The 15,995-nt window shown below is 44.4% G+C and overlaps 1 protein-coding gene across 5 annotated transcripts in view; it reads right to left on the bottom strand.

Annotated features, from left to right (window-relative positions):
* Positions 1-15,995, bottom strand: part of LOC102688112 (interleukin-2 receptor subunit beta) — a 51,081-nt gene that overhangs the window by 32,248 nt on the left and 2,838 nt on the right. For 3 of the 5 annotated variants that reach the window (XM_069196523.1, XM_069196526.1, XM_069196525.1), the window contains exons 4-5: positions 14,700-14,801; positions 7,161-7,347 (exon numbers count right to left, since the gene is read on the bottom strand). In XM_069196523.1, the coding sequence (XP_069052624.1) occupies positions 7,161-7,175 (15 nt within the window). In that variant the 5' untranslated portion in view covers positions 7,176-7,347; positions 14,700-14,801. The remainder of the gene's footprint in view (positions 1-7,160; positions 7,348-14,699; positions 14,802-15,995) is intronic. The other 2 variants (XM_069196524.1, XM_069196528.1) reach the window with 2 other exon arrangements.

Raw genomic sequence — 15,995 nt, 5'->3', positions numbered from 1 at the left:
GGGACGCTGAATAGAACAGGCACAAAAGTGGTTCTGTGTGTATAAAACAAAACCGACAAAGGCAGGACTAGAAGATCCAGCAAAGATCGGGCTGATAACGACTTTTAAACTACATAAACTACGATAAACTACAGGTGGCAGTCTGCCATGAGAGTCCTTTCTACTTCTCATCTCTGCTCAAACAAAGCACATGGCACAGAACCTCTACACAGCCTTAACCGACTGGTGTTTTCATTCTTTATACAGTAGTAAGCAGGAAAATACAATGAGCAGATATGAAGTCGTCCTTTATCACTGCCTTTACTCTCGAGCCGTTAAGTACAATTAGTTCTAGCCAGTGTGGTTAACACAGTCGTGCTTCCGATGTCTGTCAGAGCTGCTGGAAAATCCCATTGCTCCCTTCCTAATAGCGATTATAGTGCCTGCGCAAGGGGACATGTTTAATTGTCAAGCTTTCAACATAGACATTTTCAATAATGGAAACAACCCATTTCAATGGTTACAGCAATGCATGTTGATGCATAAAACCGTATTTCTACTGCTGGCTGTGCTTATCATTAAAATACAGGTTGGAGACACCTGTTATAAGATGTCTCAATTCTTATATAGAGTCAAAAGGCAGAGCTTTGTCGCGGTGTAATTTTTCATAACACTACCATGTTAATAGACAATGCTACTGCCTAAATAAGTGACCATCACTTGTGAAACTGACATTTTTTAACAGAGACTTGTTATGGAATACAGTGAAACATCCAAACATTCATACTCCCGGTTTTAGAGTTTTGAAATCAGTGTAAGATTTAAGCAGATGCGGTTCCAAAGAATTACAGCAGGCACTGTTCTGAGTTTCCTTTAGTATGCTCGTCACAGATGTATCAAAGACGAGTTTAGCATGAGATCTAGAAAACGATAGTTTTCCACAGCACTGCGACGCAAGAAGGTAATTGAAAGTTAACTGAAAGACTACACGTCTCTCGCTCCCTCCGCCTTTGAAATGCATGGGGTGTCTTTGATAGAGTTGTGCAAGAGGGCTGCTTGGGCGCCTCTTCACAACAAGCAGCTGAAAACGAGGTGAAAGACATTTTTCGAGGTGGCTGGGCAGATCTGATACGAAGAGCAGCGCTTCACTACAAGTACAAAAGGCCGATACCTCGGAAAAAAAAACGACTACGGCGCTGAAGCTGCAGAAGCGAAGTCCCACCGACGTCAAAGCTGTTCTCACCCTGAGCTCGGCTGTTATGAAAGACGTGCTCTATGTCATTTGTGTTCATCACATTATCGCTCCTTTTCGTGACCTAGGCCTCACCCGGTTGCTGGCTTCTCATTTTGACCTTACAGAGGCATCATTTTTAAGATGGGTCTCATCATTCCGAAAGCGCACGCAAGACAGGGACACTGGCCAAGTGCCACGGAAAACAGCGACGACTTTATTACATTTCCGAGACGAATTTGGTGCCTCGTGTCAGAAACGGTCTTTGGGCTGGGGAAGGAAACAAGAGCGCCTGGAGGAAACCCACACAAGCTCGGGGAAAGCCTAGAGGACGGAGCTCCACACAGGCAACAACTCTGGTCTGGAATTGTAGCCAGAGTCCCAGTGCTGCAAGACCGCAATGCTAACCACTGCACAAATGTGCCCACCCACAAGTGCAAAAACAGGCTGGTGGATATTAAAAGAAAGTGTATGTGGTGAGAGAAGAAAAGCACCTCTTTGCAAAGAATATATATGTCATGAACCAGTCAAGACATGTTAACTAACCTCCTGGGTTCTTCACAAAAAATGGGTTTTGTTTCCAGTATCCATTAACTTGTAGCACACCAGCAAGAGAGACTGATCTGCCATAATGCAGAAATCCCAAAAGAACTAATACATTCCAAGTCACCACCACCCTCCTCTGTGCCATTCAGTTTTGATTCATTCTTCTCATGCCACCGAGTGCCACTGTCAAGTATACCATGATTCATTGCACCATTACGGCAGATACTGAACGGTACTGTTTGTGCGCAAATTGTGGTCGAAACTTAACAGCGTAAAATTTCCCTGGATCTGTAAGTTCTGTACTTTCCACGGCTGCTCTTCCTGAAGGGCTGGCAGAATCTGAGCAGAGGCCGGCTGTCAACGCAAACATGTTTCAGTGCATCCACCACTAGAGGGGTCAAAGGTCAAGGGCTGAGAGGCACCCCCAGCTAAAAACACAGTGCATGAGCAGAGCGATCATATGACGCCGGGTCAACAGGGAGCATTCAAATAGGATGGGAATTTCAAATCGTGTTCACTTCTATTGGATCACATTTTTTTATGTGGATAAAAACGATGACGTGACACTGAAAAGAAATGAAAAGTTGGGTCAGGTCTCCCTCTTTCCTCCACTACCCATTTGACAAAACCCATGGTCTGCCCAACCACAGAGAGCCCCAAGAAGACCCAGCAGATTGCATTATTTAGCAGTTGCTTAACAAGGCTTGGATAGGGTCCACTACAGCACCCCAAGCAAGACAGTCCCCTCTCCTCCTGTGCAATGGAGTTGTCAATTTAAGACAACTCCATCCGTCCTTCGGATGAGACGTAAAACCGAGGTCCTGACTCTCTGTGGTCATTAAAAATCCCAGGGCGTTTCTCGAAAAGAGTAGGGGTGTAACCCCGGCGTCCTGGCCAAATTTCCCCATTGGCCCTTACCAATCATGGCCTCCTAATAATCCCCCTCTTTGAATTGGCTACATTACTCTGCTCTCCTCCCCACTGATTGCTGATGTGTGGTGAGCGTTCTGGCGCACTATGGCTGCCGTCACATCATCCAGGTGGATGCTGCACATTGGTGGTGGTGGAGGGGTGTCCCCATTACCTGTAAAGCGCTTGGAGTGGAGTGTCCAGAAAAGCGCTATATAAGTGTAAGCAATTATTATTAAGACCAATTTCTCATTCTTGCCCAGCTTCAAGGATAGGATATCCTTAGGCATTGAGGAAAACAAATTGAAAGGGGGAATATGAAATGAACCGGGACAAATGTCAGGTTTAATTGTGGAAAGCAACAAAAAAATATCTTAAACAGCTCCGACAGTACAGGAGTGAAGAGCACTTATTTGGCATTTAGGCTCTCACATATCCAGTTATTGTGCGCTTCAGCACCAGTGTCGTGTCATGCTCGTTAAATCTAGAAAGGAGGCCGTGGCTGTTGTAAAAAAAAAAGCAAAATTGGGCCACGTAGTAGAGATGATCAGAGCAGATTGTACTGTGGTTACAAGCCACAGAGCTCTATTCCTGCAAATACACTTGTCACCATTTCTCTGCATATCAGCCAGCAGTCATTTCCAATCACAAACAGGCAGAAAACCACTTCCCAACCCTGCTACGTTACATCCACTCTGCCACCTACTCACACTCCCCCCACCACCCACACGGCACTGTGGGGCAGACAGGAAGTGGAGCCTACTGCCGAGATGTCCAGACGCAGTCTTAAAAAGGCTGTTAATCACCGCTCGTGATCCCCAAAACCCTCCACCGACACGCCTGTGCTATACTGACTACCAGGACACAGGAAAAGCTGCTAACAAGAGGGGACTGCTTGGCCTAGTTTGGTCATTTCATTTAGCTGAAGTAACCCAAGGACGGAGTTACACAAATATCAATGCTTATTTTTTTTTTTCCCAGACCTCTACCACTCTCTGTGTAAAGAAGCGCCTCTAGCTTTCAGTTCTGGATGCACTAGTGCGCAGTTTCCACCGGAGTGCCAGGTTTATTGCAAGGGTAGTGGCCAATATCATTGAGTATAACATAGCAACAGTCCACGGCATCCTGGGATTGGAATTTGATTAACCACTGGCTGTCCGTCCTAACATTTAAAAGCATTATCGCACTTCACTCTACAATGAGATGAGGGGCCAAGGACACAAATGAACATTAAAGACAAGAATTTTCCAGAGTGGTAATAGGAGCAACTTTTGTTTTGACTGGAGTAATCCGCACAGTGGGGTGGCATGGTGGCATATTAGGAACAAGTAATAGGTTTATTCCATGCTGAAAAAAAGAAGAAAGAGAACACAACGTTTCGGCCGTGGAGCCTTCTTCAGGTGTTGGTTGGCATCGCTGCCTGGCAGCACTGGGGCCCTGGGCTCAGCTCTGGACCTGGGGTGCTGTCTGTGTGGAGTCTGCATGTTCTCCCCGTGTTCACAGGGGTTTCCTCCAGGTGCTCCACTTTCCTCCCACAGTCCAAAGACATACTGGCAGGTTCACTGGCTAGTGGGAAAACTGGCCGTGGCGCAGCTGTGTCAATGTCTGTGTGTCTGCCCTGTGATGGGCTGGCATCCTGCCCAGGCTGTACCCTGCCTTGCGCCTGTTGCTTGTTGGGATAGGCTCCAGCTTCCCTCTAACCCTAACTGCAGGAAGCCGTTAGAAAATGGATGGATAAACTATACAGCCATGCTGGTGAAGTGGACTGTCCGATTACACGTATTGATAGCCTCGGATACCAGCACCTAAATTAACTAGGCCGGCTGAAAGGCCGTCTTCCTTTTGTTGCGTTTCTCAAGGCCCTGCTGATGTCCCTTGATGAGAAAGGAAAAAGAAATAAGAGAACCGTCTTCATATTCCAATTATTTCCCTGGCTCGATTATCTGCTGCCCCCCCGCCATCCACCATTTCACTTAGAATTCCCAAACAAATCCTTATCAAAGTCTATCACAGCTCCAGAAGACCTTGGGTGTCTGGAGCCAATGCATCAGCCACACTGAAAACCCTTCAGGACAAGCTGAGCACAGACGCCTCTCAGCCAGAGGAGAAAAAAAAAAACTCTTTACGCTCATGGACGGAAGAGAAGTAACCCTTTCCATTAATTTCCTTTCCTGTGTAGGGCTGTTGAGTCAGAATGCTGCATCAGTCCATAGTCTCTGTTTCTTTTTCTTCACCCTCTGTGCTTACTAAGATGCGAAACAGGCATGTTACCCATTTCCTCAAGCTCGGCTGCGATCCTTGTCAGAACAGCTGGCTGTTACTCAGCTGTAGTGAAACTGCAAAAGAAAAATGTTCAGTACAGCCAAAGAGTACCTCCATTTTGATAGTTTCCCAATTGTATACCAAAAAACAAAGTGTCAAAACTAGGAGCTGGTTTCAAGGCTAAAATTGTGTGCATGGATAAAGCACATGAGATGTTTTTCTTTGTGTAAAAACGCCTGCTTGTTAAAGACCAAGCAGCAGGAGAGGGTGAATTACAACCTCAGAGATTCTATAGTTAGGTTTTTGTCAGAGAAATATATTGTCGGAAGAAAAGCATAGCTGATTAGCCTTTGGACTCATGACTGACAGGTTGTGGGTTCAAGTCTCTGCTGTTGTATCTTGAGTGAGGTACTTTACCCCAGTGGCTCCAGTCAACCCAACTAGACATGTGGGGATCGGCATTGCTGGGAGATAATCTCTGTGATCAAGCAGTCTTGCATCCAGAGGGGACAGCATGTGTCTCTAACCTGATTAACGCCATAGAGACCAAGCTGAACTTTGGCCTTATTCTCCTCTGTGGCTCAAGTCTGGACTGGACTTTTTGCCAAAGTGTTGTATTCTTCTTTCTTTCTTAATTCTCAGCATGGAATTATTCTGGATTTGTTCCATTGCAGCTCCCCAGTCTAAACTCTAAATCCGTTGGCTAACCGAAGTGCAGATATCTAACATCATAACGCAAAATTTGATTAAAGACAATGTTTGCAAACTCTCCACATGGGCTGGGTATATAAAGACAAAAATGCAAACTCATCTGGTCCTAAAGTAAAGCAGTTTTGGATCTGAGGTCATAACCTTCTTGGAATCAAAACGCGTGGCAAATTCCAGCCAATGGGATAGCACAACGCTGAAGGAATTATATAGATGCTCAACTCCATCTGTTTTATCCAACACCGAAACAGAAGCAGAATGTGGCAGCAGGTGACCTGTTGCTGTAAGGGACATTGAACCTTGAAATATTTCATTTCTGACTCTTACTCATACTCGTTATCCAGGCTACAAATGTTCATTAGTTGATTTGGATTTCCAGACCGAAGAGTGCTTGCAGTCATAGAAATGTAGAAAGCTGTAGAGGGGGACCATTTCATGCAAAATGTAAAAGGGGCCATTCAGGACTGAAAGTAGCAGGGTGGCAGGTGACAGGAACCAGACCAAACTTCAAGCTCAACTTCAAGGCTGGCTGGGCAAGAGACTGGTGCCCACCAGTGGGAGGTGCCTGTTCAAGTTCCACTCCTTACCAGGTGCTTGAGTTTCTCAGATACCTCCTTTCGATTTATAGGAATAGAAACTCCATTCCAAATAGCTCAGCTCCTCCCCTCAGCAACGCACAATCCCTACAAAGACACAGCTTTTACAAAAATAAAATATATATATATAAAAAAGAGAAAAAGGTGTTTGACTTACCTTACCCGTTGGGTAGATTTAGCAGTTAGTTGATCTAAGGATCACATTCCCCTGCGGGATCTGGTTATTTTATCATTAACTATCATTGATAGTTATTTTCTGAACCCCCAGAAAAACACAGCATTTTTTTCAAACGTTTTCATATACTGTAAACGATTTTCCTTATTCATGACCTAAATCGCCTGTTAACAACGGGGAGGAGTGAGGTGAGATTTGATCCTTTTTAATAGGACGCTGATCCCATGCTACGTGACTTTATAAGCACAAAAAACATTAGGGAACTGGAGCAGCAGTAAGCGGTGAGCAGAAACAGAAGCCCACTACAGCGTGCAAAGCCAGATGTTAAACACAAGAAACGAAAAGAAAAACATGAATCTGGGACTACTGTAAAGATAAGGGTATCTCCCGACGCTTGGAACTTGAAACTGTACTGTAACAGCGGCGCTGTTAATGTTTTCTTCAGAGATGACAGGTAACTCTCGAAAATGCGTCAGGTAGGAGGTGCGAAGATCATGTTTGAGTCCTCGTTCAAAGGTTTAAAAAAATCCCCCAGACAGAACAGAATAATAATAACAACACATATTACCTTTTATCTCACCGTTTTCAAAGGATGTCAAAGGATGGGACTCGCCCAGGAAATATACATATATATAACACCTTCCACTGTATCATGCCTTCTGTTATTTTAATTGTTAGTCGTCATAATTGTTGAGCAATTCACAGATGGTTAGAGTGGAAACCACTATAATAGTATTTAAACAGGCAATCCTACCCTGTTCATCGCCATTCGGGATGAATGAGCAACTTCCAATCAGGTGCTTCAGTAGGCTGCCTTCCTGCTCCTGGTCGCTTGCGTGTTTTCTTCTGCGTTCGGCGATTCAGAAGAACAAGCTGTTTTACAACCCCTTTTCTCGGTCTCTCCCCGTTACGCAGGTAACAGCCTGTACTGGGAGGCTGAACTTAAAACGAGAAAAGAAAGCGCTGCTTCAGACGAATCGGGTTTCTGTGGGTTTTCAATAACCACAGCTTCGGTCTAGTAAACGTTAGATATTATTTCGCTCCTTCAAGTCAAAAGGCATGTTGCGACGGAAAACCCCTTTTTTCGTTTCATGTGCTTTTTTTTTTTCTCTGTTATTCTTTTGTCTTTTCCAGGTCGGGGGTATTTTTTTTTTTTCGGCAACCGACTTTTTCTAATGACTTTTCACTCTGCCCGACCTCTCTCTGCCGGTTGATTGGCAATACAAGATCAAATGGATCATTAAAAAAAAATATTCAGTGGAAAGAACTATCTTCTAATTAACCCGAAAGTGCTGTGAACTCATACACCCACAGCTATCTCACCTACACCCCATTCTCATCAAGTTCTTTAAATTACAGGCAACTTAAGACTTGGGAAGTTAGACTGGTTCAACCTCAATTGTAAGTAGTTTATCCTTCCTTCCTTCCTTCCTTCCTTCCATCCATCCATCCATCCATCCATCATGGACCTCTAAAACTGTTTAATCATTCATCCATTTTCTAAATTGCTTCTTCCAGTACAGAGTTATGGGACAGCTGGAGCCTATCCCAGCATGCACATTCATTCTTTTGATGAGTCCTTGTTGCCCTCTGACCTCTAGTGTCTTCTGGCTTTGTTCCAGCCTGACCAGTCAATTAAGCAATGAACCTAATAACTGTCTTCACTGAACATTTTTAGAGGTTTTTCTTATGGGTCGTTTAGAGCTCAAAGTGTTTCTTGGAGGGAGAGTTTCCTATGAAAGGCCTTGCACACAGGCTAGAATATCACGGCCTGCAGTTGACTTAGTAATCAGGCCAACTACGTCAGTGAAAGCTCATGTGAAGCAAAAGCCAGAAGACACCGGGCCCTCCAGGAGCCGAGCTTGACTCCTGCCCTGCACCCCGGTCAGGTATTGTGTTTCGAAAGGTCCCCAGGCTTGGCCTGGGCTTGCTCCTCCCCTCCTGGTGGGTCTTCAGTGCAGGTGGGCGGTTAATAATTAAATCAGCTTGTTACTGGCTTAACTGGACCAGTTTGATTGCTTCTCCCTTAGGTGCTGCTGAAGCTTCTTTAAACAACCCCAGACAACCTGCGGGAGATACCTGATCTCCAGGGTCAGGATGGGAGACTCTTGATCTTGGGGATGGACACGGTGTCTCCGATCCATATATTATAGGGCATGTGTGTTTCTCTAGGTCTCTTTATAGCACCTGGATTTCAACAGCTGAGAAAAGTTGTTAACTTAGGTGCCTAGACCAATATAATAATAACAAATTGATTTACGTCATCAAGAGCTCAAATTGGAATAACAGCCTCTACACCAGGGGTCCCCAGTCCTGATCCTGGAGGGTCAAGGAGTCTGCGGGTTTTCTGTAATGTATCAGCACCCAAAGAGCTGGCTGAAGCTGTTAAACTGGGCAAACAATGCCAATAACGAGCTGGTTTGGGTCACGACGAGACCTTCGCTTTCTGAGCAGTCATGCAAATTAAGCTTTAAGGCTGCCAGTCAGATGAACCAGCAGCAGCTGTCGACGAGGTGGGAGGAAAGTGGTACAAACCTTCACAGCCAGCACTGCTAGCTCCCATGGAATGTCAGCAGTGAGGCCAGGCTGCATGCGTGTACATTTGTGGGCAGAAGTGTAGGCAACCCTGGCCAAATTGTAGCTGACAGTCTCTCAGTGAAAACAGGCTGGCGCAACCTCTGTGTGGTACAAACGTAAACATCTTTCTGCAAATTCGAATGGACCATTACTATTTATTTGCCGATTTGAAAGGACTGGAAAACAAAAAAGTGACTGTGGCAGGTGAAAAAGTTTGGGCACTCTTCCGTTTGATTCATTCCTACGGTTTTAATTTGTGTTTTTCAAAGGCCCTAAAATGTGATTGAGTCGTAAGGCCTTCAATTACGTCCTGCGCATTAAACACTCTGACCCGCCGAACCTCTGGGGTTGTGATCGGTGTTCTGCCTATATCTGAACCTCGCGGCTGGATGCAGATCATTTAGAAACAATTAGATAAAGAGTCTGATTAAAATGTAGTGTCGGGTTGGAATCCCAATCAGAGTGAGCAAGGGCACTCTGAGAACAAGGTTAGGACTCTGAATGAGGAAATAACAGAGCTTAGGCAAAATGAGAATTAGGTTGTAGTCAAGTCAAATCCTAATCATGATCCCATTTACTTGCCACTTCTTTCAATTCAGGGTCAAGGGGGAGTTGGAGCCTATGCCAGCAAGCAACAGGCACAAGGCAGGGTACACGCTGGAGGGGACACCAGTCCATCACAGGGCAGACAGACACACACACACTCACACCAGGACCAATCTTCATAGAAACCGATTATCCAACCAGTATGTTTTATTTTGGACTGTGGGTGGAAACCGGAGCTCAGCGAGGAAACCTATGGGGAGAACATGCAAACTCCACACAGACAGCACCCCAGAAATTGAACCCAGGGCTCCAGCACTGTGAGGCAGGAAATCTAACACCTGTGCCATGCCACCTAATCCATTAATAAAATTATTGTTTTTAAGCCCTGAATTTGACAACAAAGGATAAGAGCTGCTGTTTTATGGCACCTTTCAGCAGCTAGTTAAGGTCCTGTAAGAGAATTTCAAGGATGGGCCTAGGACAGTGCAAACATTATCACCAGAGCTACTGTCCAGCTAGTGCTACATGTATATGGCCCCTGGAGCTGTTAATCTGGACCCTCACATAATCCTTTGCTTTCAATTCCCCCATGCCCACTTTGAAAATAGTTTGGTCTGGGAAAGGGAAAGGTCAATTGATCCAGCTGGGATTCTGTACAATGAGAATGTGAAGAAGGTCGCTCTCTACTTGAGAACGGGCTGCAACATTAAGATCACTTTTATTAGCCCTATAGAATTTCTTGCATTAGGAATTTGTCTTTCCACATACCCCAGCTTGCGAGACTTGCCTTGTGTCTTGTGTGTCTTGTGTGTCTTGTGAGACACACAGACGGGGAGAGAGAAGCTGGGGGTCAGAGGGCAGGGTCAGCCATTTATACAGCGCCCCTGGAGCAGTTGGGGTTAAGGGCCTTGCTCAGGGGCCCAACGCAGTAGGATTCCTCTGCCGGCTGCGGGATTAACGCTTGCGTTTGGTGATTCAGTTCAGCTACAGGCAAGACAGCTACGGACCAGCAGCCTCTTCAAATCCTTACCATCTTCAGATTTGGCCAAGAGGCTTAACTGATCCAATTAAGAAACTAATTGGCTCAACTACCTAATTAAGAACTCAAAGCGAACCAGAGTTAATTGTCACTATGTTAGGCAATTGACAGTGCGGTGTAAGGTAAGTGTCACGATCGCTAACCCCTCCTCTTAAGGGCGCTCCGGCCCTGCCTCATTCCCTCCCATTGTCTGCACCTGTTCCCTATTCCCGCTCCCCCTTAAAAGCCAGACGCGGACCTCACTCCTGGTTCCTCATTGATTTCAGTATCGTGAGAGCGATGGGAGTCCTGTAGCGTCTGGCTCCGTTATGCTTTTAACTTTCTGTTCCTAGTTCCTGGTTCCCCTCGCCGGTTCCGACCCGGTTCCTGTTCCCCCCCCCACCGGATGGATCGCCTGGCTATGGACTTCAGCCCTTGTTTCTGTTTACCCGTTTGGATTTCCTATATGGATAGTTCCCCTGGATTCACTCCCCCTGGACACCTCCACTGCATGGACACACCCCCCTGTCTTCAGATCCTACTCCCTCATGAACTTTATCCTCGTGTATCCCCACCTACCGGATCATGTCGTCTGCATAGGGCCCGGAAAGAACTGTTCGTGACCGTAAGGTCTCTTAATGAATTGGTAGGAAAGTCTCCTGGCTGGAAGGTGTTTTGTCTGAACGGTGAATATATTGCATATCACACCTCTTCATTTTTCTTTCAAAAGACCAACTCTGGATCTCTCTCTCTTTTTTTTTTAAGAGACCGAGATTCTTGGAATTATAGACCACCACTGCTTCTTCTGCATCAGTGTCCTTTTAGTGAGAATCATCTCATGATGTCAGAATTAATCTGCCAAGCTCATCGATTTGCGCAAAAAAAAAAAACGTCATCACCACCTCGGTTCCAGCTGCAGGAAGGTTCTCAAGAACAATAATCTCTAAGAATCGCGGCGAACGGAAGCTCTCTGTCTGTACATGTAAATGAAAATATATTTGTACAGTTCTGTGAAGAAAAATGACTCAGAAGTGTTAAACCTAAAATCCCATTTTGAGTTCTGAGGTAAGATAAAGATTATCTCCTTGTTGTTTTTATATTTCCCCCACAGGTCTTTATCAGCCTGTAGTTCAGCGATAAGAGTTTTTTTTTTTTTTGTAACCTCCAAGAATTTGTCAATTGAAAAAAAGTTACACACTAGGCGGCAGAGATAATGCAACCGTGTGCGTCTGCGTGCAAGATCGGATATGATTTGCACGCAGACGCAAATCATGTGTCTGTGGAAAATTCGTCGAAACACTCTCCGCTTCTGGACTCTTCCAAGAAAAAAAGAAACTTTGATACCGGGGAAACAGGATGGGCCCTGGACAAACTGGAGGTGGGGAGGCTCCAATCAGGGTGAGAGGCTGCTAAATTTTGACAGGGTTTTGGTGAGAAGGAGATGATGAAGACAAGACCCTGGCTCACCCAAGATCCCTTCTTAGAAAGCCAATTATTCCTGGTAAGGAATCTCAACGAGGCACAGACCACAAGAGGCATTTTCAAACATTTTTCAGTCCACGTCATGTTTTGTACTCCAGATCTGTAAATCTTTTGTTTCCAGGAAACAGGGGAAAGTCGTCCAAACTAAGATAACCCCTCTTCTAAGTTGGAATTCCTTTAAATGTTGGGGAAACTAGGCTTAAGATGAGGTTACACATTTTGTTAAAACCCCATATCCCCCTTTATTCATGAAAATAGGTACCTGAGCCCTACCTGGGTCTTTGTGTGTTTTAGTTGTATGTCCACAACAAGACAAGAGCCAGAGAAAATACTTTTTTGTGCTGAATATTCTTGCATATGAGTCCAAGCTCAGACCAATCCATTCCCAACATAGGGACAGAATCAAATACATCAAGAGTTAAAGGTAGATACATTTCCCCTACACTAGTGCACTGGATACATGAATTTTCAACTCATTTACATCGAAAGGATAATGTACTGGTAAGTTTGTTTGTTTGCAATCATCTACTGTTATAAAAAAAACTTTGAGAAACTTTAAGCTACAGTATTTTAAGTGTAAACCTTGGCATACAGAGCTTTCTAAAGTACTGGTAAGCACAGTGGCACAGTGGTCAGCATCATAGCCTCACAGTGCTAGGGCCCTGGGTTCAAATCCCAATCTGGGTGCTGTCTGTGGGGAGTTTGTATGTTCTTCCCATGTTTATGTGGGTTTCCTTTGGGTGCTCTGGTTTCCTCCCACAGCACAAAGATATACTGGTGGGTTCACTGGCTTGTGGGAAATGAGTGTGTGTCTGTGTCTGTGTGTTCCCTGAGATGGACTAGTGTCCCATCCATCACTGCTTGCTGGGATAGGCTCTGGCTCTCCCATGACACTATACTGGATAAAGTGGTTAGAAAATGGATGGATGGTAGGCTTGGTCATATCTTCACAAAAACAATGGAAAGACATCAACAAAGCTCCCAATGGGATGGGACACATGGGATGACTGCTGTATGCTGTATGAGATATGAGCCTGGAAACACTAAAAGAACTATTGTTACATCTGTTAATTGTGGATTTTTCCTGTAGTTTTTGTCACAAGAATAAAACCAAAAACAGTGCTAAGGTGTACTGCATAAGTCAGTAAAACTTCTATTATCTGTGAGCAAAGAGGCCCTTATATTTAAACTTTCATCACAGTTTCTTAGAATATCACTGCAAGCAAACTCTGCCATGTGTACATTAACAATGAGGCATTACTTGTTAAAAATGTCTTGTAATAAATTCAAAAGAACAAAAATACTTTCTGTGCAAACACCATGATTTTTCATTACTGGGTTCAGCCCAAATCTGCATAAACTGAACTCACCACAGTGGGAAACCAAACAAGATATTTAGGCACCATTTTCTAATGATTTTTTTGTAAAAAGTTTGTTTTCTGAAAGGGAATGTCCTCTTGCTGTCATTATAGACAATATCTTGCAAGGGGGCATTTTCGTTAATTTTGTGACCAAATCATGTAGTCCTGACCACATCGACGTGCACATGTCCCCTGACATACACAGCAATCAGACACTAAATATAATCACACACAATCACACAGACACATCAGTATTCTGAGACGCAGGATTCACACAATAACTGGTATAATGCTGAAGTGTTTAATAACACCCCCCCTGTTATGCAGAAAACCATGAAACACCTCCATAGTACATGTATTAACCTCAGGCATGTAATACTCATGCCAGGCATAAACATTTCTATTTAAAGCATTGCATGCTTGCACAACACAGGCAGGCATAACCCCTATCTGCGCTTTGTGTGCTGATGTGAAGATAGTGATGTGGTACAGCATGTTTTTATATCAGTAATTCTCAACCCTAGTCCTGGAGGACACCTGTGCCTGCTGGTTTGTATTGCAACTGAGCCCTTAATCACCAGTGCTAATTGCTGCCTCTAATAGATTTGCCTGCTGGTTTAGGCTTGATCTGCACTCAGTCCTTGGTCTGAAAAACCCGCTAGTTAACGGTGCATGATTTACACCACCTTGAGCACTCACAGTCAGTCACAGTTTTTATTTCGGCTCAAGTCCGGTTGTGCTTGTGTGAGATCAGTCCTGAACCTGGCTAATTCACGAAGGGTTCATACAGATTACAGACCTCATTCAGCCTTTCAAGAGCGGAAAGCACACTTTAAATGAAGGCCTGAAATAGAAAATGGAAACCTGTGGTTCTGAAAATAGCAAGAGCACAAACCAGAATACACAGGGGTCTGAACTGAGAACCTCTGTACAGAGGTTCATAAAATTTCTTTCTATCCACTTCCCTGAAACAGAGAGACACAGAAAGGGGCGTGAGGGTTGTGAGACTACGACTACGCCTGATAGAAATATTCCAAATCCTCTAAGGCACGTCTTTACCAAAGGGTAAAGACTTTTACAAAGGGTGGTGGGAGTAGGGAACCTGTTACCCAGCCACCTTGGTGAAGCTGATACCCTGGCTCTCTGGATGAGACCCCTGTATCGATTAACTACGGCCTGGACTCGATGGGCTGAATGGCCTCTTCTTGTCTGTAACCTTTTCTGAGCTTCTCATGAGAAGAAAAGCGAGAGAAAGAGAGAGTGTAACCAACACTCTCTAGCCACAAAACATAAGGGGGAGGGGGCGTACCGAGAGCGTCAGTCTTGCGGCCATACCAGTGCAGGGGGTCTCGGGGGGGGATCTCAGTGGAGTAGGAGTCGCTGGCCAGGGAACAGCAAGTCTGTGGGAGTCCTGTGCAGTAGGAGGTGGGGCAGACATGAATGCATTAGTGTAGATCTCTAGCAGTTCCAGTGTCTTATACTGACATCTGTCATCTCACCGCCAAATACAGCAACTACTGCACAGAAGAAATCCATAAAGCCTAATCATTTTTTGTGCCGCACATTCTTCTTCTTCTGAAACAAAAAAGTGAAACTTGTGGTTCTAATAATAATAATAATAATAATAATAATAATAATAATAAAAATCACATTCCTTTATGTCAGTGCAGGTTCACAGAAAGATGTGCCCTGTACCGCAAACACTGGAATGAGGAATGATATACTTCCACCCTTTTGAGCATCTGTTTCTTGATGAAGATCTGTGGTTTTGAGGATGCAGACTAAGATCCTCATAATATGTACAGGGCTCTCCTGCTATCCTGTTGTCTGTATCTTTACAATCCACTTTGGTTTAGAAAGACAGTTGTTTTGCTTTTGCTCTGGTAGGTACTCGGCAATTTGTCCCTCACATGCATTTGTACTGTTTTGGAATCATCACCCTTGAAATAAAATAACCTATATCGGCAAGTAAGTATGCATATCTTAGTCACTGAATGGATCTTCTTCTTCTGAATGATTCTACAGAATGCAGCAGTGAGAATAACTGAAACGTGTGTGGGACCATCTTGATTCCTGATGGAAAACTGTTCAGAAGCCTTATTAAAATAATTATCCTCTTCGCTAAACAGATGTATTTTTTTTATTCCTGTATCCTGTTTGACTTCTGATTATTCTGCATTTCTGCCCAAACACATTTAAAGGACCTGTGCAGCATCCTGTAATAGGGTTAAAACTATTGCTGGAGCTGAAATTCCCCCTGTGGTGTAGTGGCATACAGACACCCAGAGGGTGCATTTTTCATTTACAACCCACATCCTTCAGCACTTTGCAGGTACGATAGTGAAATCATGTCAGAGACCAACATCAAAACCAGTGATTACGGATGTCAAGTGGTAAAAAGTAAACCCTGTGGCGCAGAGGCATTTTTCTGACAAGAATTGATCTGGTTTGATCATTTTTCCGTTCAAGTTCCAGTCAATGGGAAATCAGAACAGCATCACACCAGTAAAAAGGTTCCCACCCTGAGAAGCTGCAGTACTCTTTTGATATTTTGTCCCACTCTTTTGTCTTTACCACTGAATTTATCATATTACTTGAACTGGTG

This window comes from Lepisosteus oculatus, chromosome 12, assembly GCF_040954835.1.
Source record: "Lepisosteus oculatus isolate fLepOcu1 chromosome 12, fLepOcu1.hap2, whole genome shotgun sequence".
Taxonomy (NCBI): domain Eukaryota; kingdom Metazoa; phylum Chordata; class Actinopteri; order Semionotiformes; family Lepisosteidae; genus Lepisosteus; species Lepisosteus oculatus.
This window is presented reverse-complemented; position numbering and strand designations above follow the sequence as displayed.